At 42.9% G+C, this 18,268-nt stretch overlaps 1 protein-coding gene across 2 annotated transcripts in view; it reads left to right on the plus strand.

Moving 5' to 3' along the window:
* Positions 1 to 18,268, plus strand: part of CCSER1 (coiled-coil serine rich protein 1) — a 768,384-nt gene that overhangs the window by 177,775 nt on the left and 572,341 nt on the right. For both annotated transcript variants that reach the window (XM_081332934.1, XM_081332935.1), the window contains exon 4: positions 6,977 to 7,070. In XM_081332934.1, coding sequence (XP_081189060.1) covers positions 6,977 to 7,070 — 94 coding nt within the window. The remainder of the gene's footprint in view (positions 1 to 6,976; positions 7,071 to 18,268) is intronic.

The following is an 18,268-nucleotide window of genomic DNA, read 5'->3' on the forward strand; positions in this document are numbered from 1 at the left end:
AGTGGGTAAAGATGCTGAGCTTATCAGTTCAAAAGCTGACAGTCCACGTTTGAGACCTGAGGCCTGCGTGATGGGGTGAGCTCCTGTTACTTATACCACCTCCTGCCCACATAGCAGTTTGAAATATGCAACTAGATAAATAGGTACCACTTCAGTGGGAAGCTAACAGTGTTCCATGTGCCTCAGCTTATAGTCGTGCTGATCACATGATGATGGAAGGGCTTTGGACAATGCTGGCTCCCTCAGTTAAGAAACGGAGATGAATACTGCCCCCTAGAGGCAGACATGTTTGGACAGGGGAAACCTTTCCCTTTACAATAAGCGTACATGCTCATACACACAGTTTTGTATTTATTCCTTTCTTTGACCTTTGCTCATTAACAAGTTTGAAGAATTATCTTCTAAAATTAAGCCATATATTAATAAAATAAGTAGATTATATAAATCATAACATCAGTGTGCTTCAATTTTTGTAATAAGCTCATGTTTGAAGCATAAGAGCTGTAGTACTCAGTGGTACGGATGACAATTTTGTAAATAGTGTGTTTCAAAATTAGAAAGAAAAAAAAGCAGCTTCTTATTCATAACTGCATGAAATAGTTAAGATTTAAAACTATGTTGAAATAACAATTTTTGGAAATTTGACCTGGCAATACAGTAGATCTTGAAGTAATAAAAAATGGGTTATTGAGCTAATAAGAATATTCACAAAATAAGTATAATGAAAGCCTTCCAGAGCTCTAAACTGGCCAATGAACAAACAACTGTTTTGTTATTTTAAACATCATTAAAAATTTAGTTGCCAAAACTGAAATTTTATTATCACCAAAACTTTACACACACACACACACACACACACACACACACACACACACACACACACACACAAGACTATTGTCCGCCAATCAACCTTGTCATGTAGTGAAAGACAATCTGTAGTATTTAAGAAATATACAGAATATCCTGTACTTTAATAATGCACAGAAATTATTGGAATGACAGAAGTAAAATAGATCTTCCCCCTATTTTTGTTTATCATGTGATTTTATTTATTCTGAATTTCTGAAAAGTTAAAAGGAAATCTTTTATTATTACTATGAATTACTTAGTTACAATTCATGAAGTTAACATTGCTATAAATGGCTTTTCTATTTTTAATGTTGCTGGTTGTTTTTCTGAACCTAATCTGTGAAAATATTTAATTAGTTATAGTTATAAATATTTTTGGTCCTTTTAACTGAAAAATTTAACTCTCTAAAATGTTTCTGTCATTTATTGATTTTCTTCTGTTGTACCTATGTAGTTGAGATTTTTGTTGGTATGTTCTATAGGTAAAATTACTGAAATGTAATAAATGAAATATACCCTCAAACATGTACATTTAAAGCCATCATCATCATCATCATCATCATCATCATCATCATCATCATCATCATCATCAATGCTGTTGATTGGCTGTGTTTTCAAGGACCTAATTTTTAAAAGCATATTTTAAAGCTAAAATTTAGAACATTTGCTTCAGAAGAAAAAAAAATATTTTCTTTTCTAAAGTTGGACAAAATTGAGATCACATGCAATTTCTGAAGGAATATGCTTCTTGCTTTTTTCCTCCCCTATTTTATATTTTACTATTTCTTATTTTACTTAAATTAATCTTATTCTGAAAAGTTATTGTCAAGTGGAAAAATGGCATATGTATTTTTAAGCATACTTTATTTTAAATTGATCCCTCAGGGGTATTTTCTGGGGGAAAAAAACCCTCAGTAAGTCATTAAGATTATCTTAAATTAAATTGTATTGATTGCATTTGCAAAGTAACAGTTGAAGTCTGACAAAACAATGGCATAACAATACAGATTATTTACTGTATGTTGGAGGATGGCAACTTTAATTATGAGTGTAGCCAAAATTAACTTCTTAACAACGAGACAGACACAGTAGAAGCCTAAGAATTTGTTAACAAACATCTGGTATTAATGGGATGTGAATTCATTATGATGTTCACAATCAGAACACAGAATGTCACAAGCATTAGTCAAGATTTTGTAACCATGTTGCTGTAATTGGATAGTAATTGGCATCATCTGAATAAGAGAATATTGGTTCATAAGGAGAGACAATAAATATTTTCTGTGCGATCTGTAATAAACAAGAAAAGGCCAATATAAATGGCTGAGAAAAACTTAAGAGATCATCTTTGAATGAGTTCTAGGAAAGTGCTAGAGTCTAGACCACAGGTCTGCAACCCGCGGCTCCGGAGCTGCATGCGGCTCTTTCAGCCGTCTCCTGCGGCTCCCAGTCCCCTGCCATGTGCAGTCCAAAAAAAAAAAAGTGGGACTAAAAAAGTTCAACCAATCAATTCAAATATGCAGGGTAGGTGCATATCTCGCCTTGGCTCCACTCTTCAGTCAAACCCTGTTCTGCACATGCACGCGTGTACGTGCATGTGCACACATTTTTTGCAGCTCCCAGTTTTTCCTTTTGTGAGGGAACTGGTTCCGAGTGGCTCTTTCACTGTTTCAGGTTGCTGACCCCTGGTCTAGACCTATGTTTCTCAACCGTGGCAACTTTAAGATGTGTGGAATTCCAAATCTCAGAAGTTGGGGCTGGGGAATTCTGGGAGAGAAAGTCCATGCATCTTAAAATTGCCCAAGTACAGAAACTCTGTTCTAGACATTTTACACTTAGATAATACAAACACAGTTCTGCATTTGGATAAATCAGGATGTTGGGAGGGACCACAAATCAACAGATGGAACCCTGCAACTAAGTGGAGCCTATTGAATGTTATTCTTTTCTCTTATGTTTTTACTTTGATTTGATAAAGCAACCCCAATATTCGAGTTGCTAATACCAAAGCTGGTGCCTAAAAATAATAAATGGTATGCGTTACCTCCACTGTATCCTTTTCCCCTCCTATCTTTTAAAATCTCTTTTCCTTCTCTCAAACTCCTAGAAGAGGGTACCTCTTCTAAACATCTACAGAAGCATGCTGCATTTTAATTTCTTGCAGTTCCATGAGGATAAATTTTATATAGAAGATATCTATTTAAAATAGGTAGGAGTTAATGCAATAATGTAGCATGGAAATAGGGATACTCTAGACCAGGGGTCTCCAACCTTGGCAACTTTAAGACTGGCTGAGGAATTCTGGGAGTTGAAGTCCACAAATCTTAAAGTTGCCAAGGTTGGGGACCTCTGCACTAGACAACCTGTGACCTGTTGGGTCATTGTAATGAAAATGAACCATTGCCATACTTTCATGCATCATGGCATCTTGATATTGTTCCAGAATATATCTTGGTCCACCAACAAATGTCAGAAGAGGATGATGCACCTTCCAATGTTTCTAAAGTCATCATCATTCAATGCATCAGTTGGATCTCAAGGCTGTTGATTTATTCGGATGTAACTCAGCCTGTAGCCATTAGTCTTTAGCAGTTATGTCACCATGTATTGTTGGAATAGACATTCTCCTCTTGGAAGGTTATTAAGCTCATTCTCATGGTTCATTACTCAATATGCAAAGTAACGCATTGCCATTAGTTTCTAGTTGTTTGCCAATTGGAGCTGAGGATGCTAGCCATTATCTCCAAGAGGGGAAAAAATGTATTGAAAGCTGGCAGAGGAGCGATGGGACTTTGAAATTATTTGCCAACCACCTCCTCATTCTTTCAACACAATGTACTGTTGGATCAGTCAGTGTTGTTTGGTATAAAGATGGAGCCTTTTTGACAATTTGTGCATTAAATTGTTTCTCATGTTCAAGAGCTACTCAGGATCAGTGACAGTGGAACGTCACTCCAGCATGTCTCAAATTTGTTCTTTTTTAGGTAGAAGGGACTCAGTGTATGAGTTTCATTGTCATCATAGCTTTTTCAGTAATTCATCTGTCGCAGATTGAGTTCCAACATTTTCATTTCTGTGCTGTCTTGAGAATCCAGGAAGTAAATTTGAATAAATTTAACTTGCTGGTGGTAATCTGGCATTAAATACCCAATGTAATGATGGATTTGCCTTTAAATAATTACAGAAGGATTCCATACTTTCCTTGTTGGAAGGACTTCCAAGGCGAGAGATGCCTTGCAGATTGGGTGCATGGAGAGAGGGTGGGGTTGATCAAGAAGAATGCATAAAGGTCTCAGGAGTGTGTGAGAGATGCCATACCACCAGCTGAGTTAAAGCCACACTGAAAAGCCACCTGCGACACTACTATCTACACCATGCCTGGCTGAGAAATTCTGGGAGTTGAAGTCCACAAGACATGAAAGGGCCATGTTTGAAGACCCCTGATCTACATTTTCCTTGCCAAGTTTTCTTTACTGGTTTCAGATTTCCCAGGTCATTGGGGTAGATATTTTGAATCCCAATGGCAAGTCTTCTTCTAGAGACAGGTTGCTTCTGCTACCTACTTACATTGAGGGAAAAGGAACTTAAAGGCAATTCTCTCAGTTTAGAGTTTCTATCCCCGTCCCTACCACCATGCCTTGGAAAAAATGATTGGGGCTTTTAGAGTTATAAAGTAGAGTTATCAGCCAGCTTGCAGGTGCCTAAATCTACTGCAGAGGTATTTACCTGCATTGTTTGGTGACATGGCACACACTTTAGCATAAGAGAAGTGTCTCAATACAAATATAAGTTGTTGAGCAAAACAGCAAAGCCTATTTTAGCTTCATTTTACATGTACAGCGGGGATTAAAATCAGCATGTTTAGCAAAAGAAGGAAGTTGTATTTTAGAATTTCTAAGGGGCTATTTCAAAATAAATGGAGGGTTTTATTAAGGCCTTTTGCTGAAACATTTTTCTGCAAGCAGTAATTAAACCTTTGAGGGGTAAAAAAAAGGAGGTGAACATGTCAGCATTCATCTGTCAGCATTTTTTTGGACTAGTTATGAAAAATGTCTCCTTCCTTTCCTCTCCTCTCCTAACTAATAGAATATGTTTAATGAGGCGATTTTAAACTAAAACTTGACATGTAGTGTTAAAAACTATACAAACATGCACACTGGCACACACATACTGTTAAAACTTTGCCTATCATGTTGACAGATGGAGATCAAAGTTCTAGTGAGAACTATGTCTGGATTTACTAAATTCCACATGATGCAGTTAGAGTTTTCTATGTCTCTTTAGTGCCATCTGGGGTCATCCAGATTTTTGCAGTCTGAACTAGTTGAATCTATAGATAGCCTTAACAATAGTAATTTTATAAAAGGTGGGTACAAGAGGTGTTCAAGTTAGAATAGTTAATTGTGATGAATGACAGTGTTTTTGAGTTCTAAGTTTTTTTATATGAGGTTTTTTTCTTTTAATGACCCTGTGATTCCTTGCGTCAGGGTGGAGTTCAGGTGGCTGAATAGAGCTGAGTGTTTACTGCCCGGATGCCCTTCCTGACATCTACTGTATATGGTATTAGCAGCAGATATTTTCTCTTTGTGCCCAGAGAAAGAAATATCTGGAGCTATCAAGGATCGAACTCCTGATTGTGAGGCGAGATCTCCACCTCTAGGTCACCATGCTGTTCTCTAATTTTTTATATAAATAATTGCTTTATATTTGAAAATCATCTTAGTATCTGTCTTAATTACTGAGCTTAATATTTAAACCAGGGGTGCGAGACGATATTCCAGGCGGTGCGATAAGTTGGGTTTTCAAAATTATAGTGTATATGCATAATTTGTTGCCGTTATTTCAAACTTTTGTAAGGGGTGTGAGAATATATTAAAAGCGTTCGAGGGGTGCAGGGTATAGAAAAGGTTGGGAACTGCTGATTTAGACTCAGTGAGCTTAACAGTTTACTAGTCAGTTTTCATTAGAGTAACAGTTTACTATATTCAGAGTTTTGAAGTATCTTGTCCCACTGACCTTGAGACTAATCTTTGGTCACCACAATGTAAAATAGATGTTGTGACTCTAGAACAGGGGTCTTCAAACTTGGCCCTTTTATGACTTGTGGTCTTCAACTGCCAGAACTCCTCAGCCAGGCACGTTGGCTAAGGAATTCTGGGAGCTGAACTCCACAAATCATAAAAGGGCCAAGTTTGAAGACTCCTGCTCTAGAAAGAGTACAGAGAAGAGCAACAATGATGATTAGGGAACTTCTCCTCCTTCTCCTTCTCCTTCTCCTTCTCCTTCTCCTTCTCCTTCTCCTTCTCCTTCTCCTTCTCCTTCTCCTTCTCCTTCTCCTTCTCCTTCTCCTTCTCCTTCTCCTTCTCCTTCTCCTTCTCCTTCTCCTTCTCCTTCTCCTTCTCCTTCTCCTCCTTCTTCTTCTTCTTCTTCTTCTTCTTCTTCTTCTTCTTCTTCTTCTTCTTCTTCTTCTTCTTCTTCTTCTTCTTCCTTATTGGTCTCAAAATCATAGGAGTCTTCTCCAGCACCATAGTTCAGAGGCCTCAATTCTTTGGCGCTCAGCCTTTTTTATGGTCCAGCTTTCACTGCCATACATTGCAACTGGGAAGACCATAGCCTTGACTATACACACTTTTGTGAACTGGGTGATGTCTCTGCTTTTTAGTGTGCTGTCTAGATTTGCCATGGCTTTCCTCCCAAGGAAGTAATTCCTATTTTCCCAGAGGATACATTTTTGGATTAGATTCTTCAACCCATGCAACCCTTTCTAAACATAACAATTTATCGGTGGTCTGACTGACTATCACTGGGAGAACACTGTAAAACCAGATGGAGCTCCCCCCCACCCACCCCGTTCTACTGGGGTTGTTCTCATATCTGAAGAATCTGTTAAACATTCCACAGCTCTTGACTTAATACATGTTGATGGGACAGTGCTGAAAATATTCCCTTTGTTGTCAATTTCAATTTATATATTGTACGTTCTTTATGTCTGTGTCTGGTATTGAAGCAGTTCTTCACTTAATTCATATTGCTTCCAACAAACCCGTTAGGTTGTTTCTGTGCTGCTACTCTTGATCTTTTATCCTCCTCCTCCTTAATATAATTTTTTTTTCTGGGTGTATTACAGGATGTATTGAATAACCTCGGCTCCTGTGACCTGGAAGAGGATGACCTTATGCTTGATTTGGAATTCCTGGAAGATCCACAGCATCGACAATCTGGTAAGCCCCAAGAAAATATAAGGGTTTAAACGCTTTTGTTGCCTGAGCTTTTACTCTGAGTACTTTGTATTTGTCTGAAATGGTATAGGGTTTCCTGCCTGAGCAGTGGGTTGGACTAGATGACCTACAAGGTCCCTTCCAACTTCTTCTTCTTCTTCTTCTTCTTCTTCTTCTTCTTCTTCTTCTTCTTCTTCTTCTTCTTCTTCTTCTTCTTCTTCTTCTTCTTCTTCTTCTTCTTCTTCTTCTTCTTCTTATTATTATTATTATTATTATTATTATTATTATTATTATTATTATCATTATTATTATTATCATCATTATTATTATTCAGGAAATAAGTAATTCTTAACAGGACAAAAGAAAAAATAGGGGATAGATCTAATTTAAATTGCTTTCAAGTGTATCTAGTTCAGAATGGTTCACATTGCTTTAGGCAGTTGGCAAAGGCAGTGCTAGTTTCCTCAGATGTTCATTTCTTCCTCAACACCATTCACATTGCTGTTTTTTCTGAAAAATCATGCATTTTCCCCTTTGTATGATTAATTCTCCTATCTTTTTTTGCTTCTTTTCCATACAGTTGAACCTTAGTTGTCTAGAAACTGGAAGGTTATTGATTCTTCAGATAGTTTAATACCCACTGCCTATGAAATAAATAAGGAAGGGGTATCCTGATAATCTCTCTGTGTTTTGTTTTTCCTTAACTTTTTCCTCCTGCCCTTCTTTTACTGTCACCATTAATGCTTTTATATCATTTTCTTTCACTCATTTCATATTATCACTTTAGTTTACGCCTTTGCGTAAGTAGGATTCCTTTAAGATGATCCGAGCTTTGTTTTAGTTGTTTTCTTTAGTTGTACACATCATCCTTGACTTGAGATGCCCCTGCAGTTTTCTGAAATGCCTTCCAGAACTGTCTAGCCATTGCCTGCTTCCTAGGTCTGAGAGAGAGTGACTGGCTCAAAGACAACCAGCTAGCTTCTGTGCTTAAGGAAGGACTAGAACATGTTTCTCTTAGTCAAATGCCCTTTACTGTTACACCAAACTGGATCTCTTTGCTCCTTTGGTACTTCATGACTAATAAAGAAACTGTTCTCAAGAGCTGAAAAAGTACAAAGTTCTGGTTAACATCAACTGATGTCTATCAAACTGCTGTAGCTTTTCTCTCTACAGTTTGAAGATGAGGCAGTTTGGTCCAGTGGTTAATGCACCACAAGTTCTAGTCCTTCCTTAGTCTAGAACAGGGGTGTCAAACTCAATTTCATTGAGGGCCGCATCAGCATTGCGGTTGCCCTTAGGGGGGCGGGTGGGTGTGGCCTGGGTGGGTGTGGCCTACTGGGTGGGCGTGGCTAGAGTGCATATGGCCTACTGGGTGGACGTGGCCAGCTCTACATCGTTCGCATCAAGGGTGCCTATGGGGGCCTGGGCAGGAGTGGGACAGATCTGAGGGTCTCTGGCAGAAGGAGGGTCTCTGGGCCAGGGCCAAGGCAGTGGGGGCTGTTCCCTCACTGTTTCCAGGATGGCTTCGCGGGCCGCATGAAACCACTTCGCGGGCCGGATCTGGCCCCCGGGCCTTGTGTTTGACATGTCTGGTCTAGAAGCCAACAGGATGCCTTTGGACAAGTCAGTCCCTCTCAGCCCAACCCATCTCATAAGCTTGTTGTTGTGGGGGGAAAAAAAGAGAAGGAAAGCATAGTAGATATGTTCGCTGCCTTGTGTTATTTGTAAAAATAATAAAGGCGGGAAACAAGCAAAATGAGGAAGGACCGAAGGCATATATGTTTTCTTTTTCTTGTATAGGGCTGCTGTGGAGAAGTAACCATAAAGTTCTTGGAATGTTAAAAAAAAAGCTGCTTGGTAGATGCCGTGAATATTTATTTGGAGTCTGTTAGTGTTTCCAGAAATCTGTCAATACTGGATGCTTAAAAGTTAGCATAATAAATCAAACATGATCTGCTTAAGGGGTGCCTGCTTATTACACTACATAAATTAGGAGCTTAAATGTTTTGAAAACACAAGAGTAATAACCATGACAGCTTTGTATAGTAGGTTACTGTTTTTATACAGTGAAAAGCCCATCAAGCACTTACACAAAGGAGCAGTATTAAATTAACCTTTCTTGTTCTTGAATACATCCGAGATATGTTCAAATATATCTTTTTAACATTTTAACATTAAATTGTAACTCAGAACATTCCATGTAGAAATAAAGAGCTTGCACTTCAGTTATCAGAGGAAAGGATTATTGGAACAGTTGGCTTACATAACAGTAGACATCAGTTTTATATGACAGGAATTTATTAATTATATTCTCAAGAAAAAAACGTGTGGCTCTCTCTCAAAACAGATTAAGATATACAAATAGCTGTAGTTTGCATATAATACTACTAGTTCTAGGTACCCCTTGGAATGCATGTCCCTATTGAGATGAGAAAGAAGATCCAACCCGTGTCATGTGACTCCCCTTGGTGTGGCAGTAGCACACAATCTTATATGATACAACCAGTCATCTAACCGTTGTTGTTGCTTTTAACTATTTAGTCATGTCTAACTCTTGATCACTTTATAGGCAAATACTTTCCATGCTATCAAGCTGAGCACAGTTTAGTCATCTAAATACTGTGTTTCTAATCCAGCCATCAAAACCGAGGCTACTATTTCCTTCTCTACTTCCTGCCATATCACATTTCTCTTTTAGAAATGACATTTCTCACGCAGAAACTCATGTAGGCTCACATACGTCTTGGGCTGTTGCAGAAAATGAAAACAAAAGAATCCACAAGAACAGAGAGGTTGAACTCCTAGCATCTACTTTCATGGGACCTCTCTAGGAGGTCATCTCTATCAATGGCATCTGAAAAAAAACAGTTAATCCTCACATAAATAGCTTGTATGATAAGAGATGACCTACTTGATGACAATGATATAATCTGTGGGGAGTTAAATCTAATTCCTGGGTTAATTACCGTATATACTTGAGTATAAGCCGAATTTTTCAGCCCACTTTTTGGGCTGAAAAATTCCACTTCGGCTTATACTCCAGTCAACAAAAAAACTTACCGAGGACTTGTGCGCGGCCGAGGCTTTGGTGCTTCCGGGATCGCCCGCACCTCTCCCAAGCCACCGCCGTCCGAGACCTGCCGAAGTTTGGGGAGGTTTGGGGAGGTGCGCGCGCACCTCCCCAAACTCCGCGCCTTGCCTGCCTGCTTCTTTCCGCAGCGGAAAGAAGCAGGCAGGCAGGGCGCGGAGGAACGGAGACTTGCCGACGTTTGGGGAGGTTTGGGCGCCTCCCCAAACCTCGGCAGGTCTCCGTTCCTCCGCGCAGACCTGCCGACGTTTGGGGAGGTTTGGGCGCCTCCCCAAACCTCCCCAAACCTCGGCAGGTCTCCGTTCCTCCTGCCGACCTTTGGGGAGGTTTGGGCGCCTCCCCAAACCTCCCCAAACCTCGGCAGGTCTCCGTTCCTCCTGCCGACCTTTGGGGAGGTTTGGGCGCCTCCCCAAACCTCCCCAAACCTCGGCAGGTCTCCGTTCCTCCTGCCGACCTTTGGGGAGGTTTGGGCGCCTCCCCAAACCTCGGCAGGTCTCCGTTCCTCCGCGCAGACCTGCCGACGTTTGGGGAGGTTTGGGCGCCTCCCCAAACCTCCCCAAACCTCGGCAGGTCTCCGTTCCTGTTTGGGGAGGTTTGGGCGCCTCCCCAAACCTCGGCAGGTCTCCGTTCTTCCTGCCGACCTTTGGGGAGGTTTGGGCGCCTCCCCAAACCTCCCCAAACCTCGGCAGGTCTCCGTTCCTGTTTGGGGAGGTTTGGGCGCCTCCCCAAACCTCCCCAAACCTCGGCAGGTCTCCGTTCCTCCGCGCAGACCTGCCGACGTTTGGGGAGGTTTGGGCGCCTCCCCAAACCTCCCCAAACCTCGGCAGGTCTCCGTTCCTGTTTGGGGAGGTTTGGGCGCCTCCCCAAACCTCGGCAGGTCTCCGTTCCTCCGCGCAGACCTGCCGACCTTTGGGGAGGTTTGGGCGCCTCCCCAAACGTCCCCAAACCTCGGCAGGTCTCCGTTCCTGTTTGGGGAGGTTTGGGCGCCTCCCCAAACCTCCCCAAACCTCGGCAGGTCTCCGTTCCTCCGCGCAGACCTGCCGACCTTTGGGGAGGTTTGGGCGCCTCCCCAAACGTCCCCAAACCTCGGCAGGTCTCCGTTCCTGTTTGGGGAGGTTTGGGCGCCTCCCCAAACCTCCCCAAACCTCGGCAGGTCTCCGTTCCTCCGCGCAGACCTGCCGACCTTTGGGGAGGTTTGGGCGCCTCCCCAAACGTCCCCAAACCTCGGCAGGTCTCCGTTCCTGTTTGGGGAGGTTTGGGCGCCTCCCCAAACCTCCCCAAACCTCGGCAGGTCTCCGTTCCTCCGCGCAGACCTGCCGACCTTTGGGGAGGTTTGGGCGCCTCCCCAAACCTCCCCAAACCTCGGCAGGTCTCCGTTCCTGTTTGGGGAGGTTTGGGCGCCTCCCCAAACCTCCCCAAACCTCGGCAGGTCTCCGTTCCTCCGCGCAGACCTGCCGACCTTTGGGGAGGTTTGGGCGCCTCCCCAAACGTCCCCAAACCTCGGCAGGTCTCCGTTCCTGTTTGGGGAGGTTTGGGCGCCTCCCCAAACCTCCCCAAACCTCGGCAGGTCTCCGTTCCTCCGCGCAGACCTGCCGACCTTTGGGGAGGTTTGGGCGCCTCCCCAAACGTCCCCAAACCTCGGCAGGTCTCCGTTCCTCCTGCCGACCTTTGGGGAGGTTTGGGCGCCTCCCCAAACCTCCCCAAACCTCGGCAGGTCTCCGTTCTTCCTGCCGACCTTTGGGGAGGTTTGGGCGCCTCCCCAAACCTCCCCAAACGTCGGCAGGTCTGTGCGGAGGAACGGAGACCTGCCGAGGTTTGGGGAGGTTTGGGGAGGCGCCCAAACCTCCCCAAACAGGAACGGAGACCTGCCGAGGTTTGGGGAGGTTTGGGGAGGCGCCCAAACCTCCCCAAAGGTCGGCAGGTCTGCGCGGAGGAACGGAGACCTGCCGAGGTTTGGGGAGGCGCCCAAACCTCCCCAAAGGTCGGCAGGAAGAACGGAGACCTGCCGAGGTTTGGGGAGGTTTGGGGAGGCGCCCAAACCTCCCCAAACCTCGGCAGGAGGAACGGAGACCTGCCGAGGTTTGGGGAGGTTTGGGGAGGCGCCCAAACCTCCCCAAAGGTCGGCAGGAGGAACGGAGACCTGCCGAGGTTTGGGGAGGTTTGGGGAGGCGCCCAAACCTCCCCAGTGGTCGGCAGGAGGAACGGAGACCTGCCGAGGTTTGGGGAGGTTTGGGGAGGCGCCCAAACCTCCCCAAAGGTCGGCAGGAGGAACGGAGACCTGCCGAGGTTTGGGGAGGTTTGGGGAGGCGCCCAAACCTCCCCAAAGGTCGGCAGGAGGAACGGAGACCTGCCGAGGTTTGGGGAGGTTTGGGGAGGCGCCCAAACCTCCCCAAAGGTCGGCAGGAGGAACGGAGACCTGCCGAGGTTTGGGGAGGCGCCCAAACCTCCCCAAAGGTCGGCAGGAGGAACGGAGACCTGCCGAGGTTTGGGGAGGCGCCCAAACCTCCCCAAAGGTCGGCAGGAGGAACGGAGACCTGCCGAGGTTTGGGGAGGTTTGGGGAGGCGCCCAAACCTCCCCAAAGGTCGGCAGGAGGAACGGAGACCTGCCGAGGTTTGGGGAGGTTTGGGGAGGCGCCCAAACCTCCCCAAAGGTCGGCAGGAGGAACGGAGACCTGCCGAGGTTTGGGGAGGTTTGGGGAGGCGCCCAAACCTCCCCAAAGGTCGGCAGGAGGAACGGAGACCTGCCGAGGTTTGGGGAGGCGCCCAAACCTCCCCAAAGGTCGGCAGGAGGAACGGAGACCTGCCGAGGTTTGGGGAGGCGCCCAAACCTCCCCAAAGGTCGGCAGGAGGAACGGAGACCTGCCGAGGTTTGGGGAGGCGCCCAAACCTCCCCAAAGGTCGGCAGGAGGAACGGAGACCTGCCGAGGTTTGGGGAGGCGCCCAAACCTCCCCAAAGGTCGGCAGGTCTGCGCGGAGGAACGGAGACCTGCAGAGGTTTGGGGAGGCGCCCAAACCTCCCCAAAGGTCGGCAGGAGGAACGGAGACCTGCCGAGGTTTGGGGAGGCGCCCAAACCTCCCCAAAGGTCGGCAGGAGGAACGGAGACCTGCCGAGGTTTGGGGAGGTTTGGGGAGGTGCCCAAACCTCCCCAAAGGTCGGCAGGAGGAACGGAGACCTGCCGAGGTTTGGGGAGGTTTGGGGAGGCGCCCAAACCTCCCCAAAGGTCGGCAGGAGGAACGGAGACCTGCCGACGTTTGGGGAGGCGCCCAAACCTCCCCAAAGGTCGGCAGGAGGAACGGAGACCTGCCGACGAGCCGCGGCCACACAGGGTATTCCTGTGTATTCAGGCTTGCAAAATGGCGGATCGAGCCTCTGCTGGCGGCAGAGGCTTGCAGAACGGCGGATCGGCTTATACTCGAGTCATTAACTTTTTCCAGTTTTTGGGGGTGAAATTGGGGGTCTCGGCTTATACTCGAGTCGGCTTATACTCAAGTATATACGGTAACTCAGTTTTGGAGTTCATATGAGATTTTTATATGTAAAATTAGGATTTCAAAATCATCTATAAATACAACTATGTAAATTTATGCAATAAGTATACTTTTATACAAAGCTACACATAATGCTAAAAATGATTAAATAGGAATGGCTAAAGCAGTATATAAAATCAATAAATTACTGAAATCTACTGGTATTTCAAACTGAATATTAATAACATGTCTATAATACTGCATGGTAGAAATATACCCCATAGGTATATATATAGGTATATTTCTGAAGAAAGGGATGATGGAGATTCTGAAAACTAGTGAGCATTTCCTTAACAATCCTAATGGCTTTAATACCCAAATGTGTAAATCGGTTAAATTTATTTTATTCTACTGTATATAAAATAAATGACAAGGGACGCGGTGGCTCAGTGGGTTAGGACGCTGAGCTTGTCGATCAGAAGGTCGGCAGTTTGGCGGGTCGAATCCCGAGTGCCGCGTAACAGAGTGAGCGCCTGTTACTCGTCCCAGCTTCTGCCCACCTAGCAGTTCGAAAGCACGTAAAAATGCAAGTAGAAAAATAGGGACCACTACGGTGGGAAGGTAACAGCGTTCCGTGCGCCTTTGGCGTCTAGTCATGCCGGCCACATGACCACGGAGATGTCCTCGGACAAGCCTTTACCTTTACCTATATAAAATAAATATCTAAAATTGGCACTTGAGCCAATTGTCAGTTGCCATTTTTGGCTAAAGTTTACGCATCGGGTAACACAATTTTGTTACTTTTAAAAATAATTGTTTCACATATAGTATAAATAGAAGTTATCAGAATACCCTAGAAATTTAACTGAAAGATCGGTAGTGACTGGTGATGGATGTCCCATTGAAACATGTTTTTTATCACACCTTTGCCACGGAGATAACATTATGCTTTAAGAGGAATTGTATTTCCCTTCCAAATCAGCTGGATAATATAAAAAAGACCAAAGTTAAAGCTGTCCTGAATGTAGGAATTGGAATTTGATATAAGTAGGAAACTAGTTGAGAGCTGAAATATGATTATTTATAAAATGTATTCCACGGGAAGACAGAATTTTCTATTTGACCTTCTGTGTCCAATATTCTCTGCCTTAAGGCTAATTTACCGTAGCTTGATTTGGTCCTAAAAGCCTGGTGGTGCAGTGGTTAGAATGCAATACTGCAGGCTACTTCTGCTGGCTGCTTACAGTTTGGCAGTTTGATTCTCACCAGTTCAAGGTTGACTCAGCCTTCCATCCTTCTGAGGTCGGTAAAATGAGGACCCAGATCATTGGGGTCAATATGCTGACTCTGTAAACTGCTTAGAGAGGGCTATAAAGCCTATGAAGCGGTATATAAATCTAAGTGCTATTGCTAATGATAAAATAGCATTGTTAGAAAAGTCATAATAATTCAGTTTGCTTTGAAATTCTTTTTCCCCAGGAGGATTTGATATTATCTGCCAATAGTAAGTAGACCAATCCAACAGAGTTGTGGAATAAAAAAAAAACATTTATGCAAAGTCTGGATTCAAATTTATCAATTAGTGCTTTATGCCAAAGAAGAACATTTAGGACCAAAAAGGTGACCTGGAAGATGCTTTTTAAAAATTTCTCCAGGTAGTCATGGTTTTATGGTCCTAAAAGGGCCCTATATAGCAATTGTACTCAGATTTAGCCTGATAATGACTTAATTACAGCAGATATAAACTCTTCTCCTTGGGGAAAATAATAAGTTGAGATGGCTAATTCTGATTTCTGTGCATTTTGGGAAGATTTTGGGTTTTAAGAGCTTGAAAAACTAACTCTAAATGTTTAAAGGTCCTAACCAATTGTTGTTCACCTAATTCTCCAAAGCACTTGAGGGTAGGACAAGAAACAGTGGGTGGAAGCTTGTTAAAGAGAGATGCAACCTGGAACTAAGGAGAAATTTACGGACAGTGAGAACAATTAATCAATGAAGCACCTTGCCTCCTTGCCTTGTGGGTGCTTCATCATTTGAAGTTTTCAAGAAAAGATTGGACATTCATTTGTCCAGGTGGTATAAAGTCTCTTCTGCTTGAACAAGGTTTTGGACTACATGACTTCCAAGATCCCTTCCAGCCCTATGCTTCTATTTAACAGATTCATTATTTTGTGTGTTTGGACAAAAGTAGGGATTGTGGTCTTAGCAAAGTTTATTGCTAATGTCTTCTCATTGCAGTGATTTTAAGATCTTTTAAGATCAATAGATCAAGGACAAAATACAGTGCTATACATACAGTTTAATTTAAGGTATAACTATACAACCTAGGGTGATCTGTAGAAGATTGTAACTCCAATCTACATCGGTCATTTGTTTTCTGAGCTTTCGGATTTGTGCTGGAGCCCATCTCTGGGAACTTCTCTCTAATGACTGACTGATTGGATCCCTGCAACATTATTCTGGGACACGTATATTTACTTTCATTCATGAGAATGGCAACTGATTGAAATCAGCATGTCCACATACTAGATGTTTTTCTTCTCTATTTATTTGTCTGCAGAACTTTTATATCAGCTTTTTATCGCTCTGTGCCATTTAGAAAATAATAAAAATATTAAATGGATCTCATTTTTTGTCATTTTAAAAGTTTAATGTTGTGGCATTGTGGCTATTTTAATAACACTGTATAATGAGTTGTTGGTGTAAAATGCCGATGAAATAATTAAGGTCTCTAGGTTAGTGTCCTACCAGGTGTTCACTGAAGAGTTTTTGTTCTTCCCTACTAATCAGGAGATTCTGAAATGCTATGTAACATTTTAAAGATTATGAATTCTGACCTAACAAACTGTATTGATTCTCCAATGGTAGACTCCTAAGAGGTTAATCAAGCATATTTTCTGTCTGGAAGTACCTTAAAGAGATTTCCAAATAAGGTTGTTCTATTTTTAAAATATCACACATTCAAATTTACTAAATATTAATCTTTTCATTATGGTAGGTTTCATGAGTAGGTGTTGTGTTGAGGGTGGAGGTATTTCACCAACTATTCCACGGACAAGGCAGAATTCTCCAAATAATGTTAGTTAATTATATTTATAGTTCACATTTGAGGCTGAAAGGGAGCTATGGATTGTAAATGAGACAAGATGGGTGGTGCATAAAACTAATAATAAATACTTTCTAAAACTGCCGGCTCTATTAGCAGTGCTTAAAGTGGATCAAAATTCTCCACCTTATTCATAGAACATTTTCAAGAGACACTGGTTAAAAAAATAAGGAACTGCTCAGAACATTATCATCTTTGCAACTGAAGATGATTTTCAAATTTCGGAAATGAAAATGTTAAAAAAAATCTTCACTGAATCCTGATCCATTATCAGCAGCACCAATTTCAGTCTATGAAAAGAAGATAATTCCAAAGCCTATTGCAATGAGACAGATAATATTTAATTAAAAATAGGATGACACTGAATTTACCATCACCTTCCCAGACCAATAGAGAGACAGACACACATACACACAAATCCCAAAGGAAGAATTGAAAGAAAAAACAGACTCCTCTGCCTCTATAATTATGTTCTCAGTAATTTAGCAATACCCACACATTTTAAAGGAAAAGTATTTGGGGGGAAAACATATTTTCCTCTTAGGAAAATATAGTAGATTTGTGCTACTATCCACTATCATCTTCCACCTTTTGAATGCTAAAGTCTATGCTTCAACCTTATTTTGTAAAGACTGCACGGATATACAGTGATGACAGGTTTCCCAGAAATATACTGTAATGTATTGGGCCTGTTTCACTTGAACTGTACCATGTGTCTTTGAATGCTGTTTGAGACTGCTTAATCAGGGAGTCTGTGGAGTCTGTGTAATGGTCGCTGGCTTCTCAGACAAGCAGTCTCCAGGACGACCATTGGTTGGCTCTAGGGTGGCAATAGGCTCCTTCAAACCTATTGGCCACTGCCTAGGGGCAAGCAGTATAAATAGCTGCTTAGAAGCCTTGGTTACTAGTTCACTTCCTGTTATTCAATAAAGCATGTTCCTTCCTGAACTCTCTCGCCTCGTCTCCTGCTTGCGAAGAACCCAATACACAACATATACTATAGCTGAAAACTGACTTTGACTCCCTAATTATGAACTGACTTTCTTGACAAAAGGCTCTTGGATATGATGGGGCTAGTTTCTTCATTGTAAACAGGGACAAGTCATCTACACATAGAAAACAGGTCTCCATGGTCTATATTGCAGATTTAAATTCTAGGCATCCTCTTCTTCCTGCTTTTTCAAGTCAGTTGGTATTTTCCTGGCTTTCTGTTTTTGTGGCCTTGAGACCTCCTTATGTCTGTGTTGACATAATAATTCTTTCTAACCTGGGAATTGTCATTCCTTGTCTTACCGTCTTTATTTCTTACATTGAGGGAGGAGGATTGCATAGATTTTTTTTTATACTTTCAACATAGTGCTAGGTTGATATTCACAGTTCGGGAACCTGAGCTTTTGAAGATGACATTTACATCTAGAATCTGATAAGTGGCAAAAACAACCTGTGGACACAATTACCTGTAGATTTCATCCCAGACCATAAATAATACAGCACATGGCAGGACCTATCTGATCTTTCTTGCAAAAGAGAAACAAGGTT

Source organism: Vipera berus (assembly GCF_964194415.1).
Source record: "Vipera berus genome assembly, chromosome: 7".
Lineage (NCBI taxonomy): Eukaryota > Metazoa > Chordata > Lepidosauria > Squamata > Viperidae > Vipera > Vipera berus.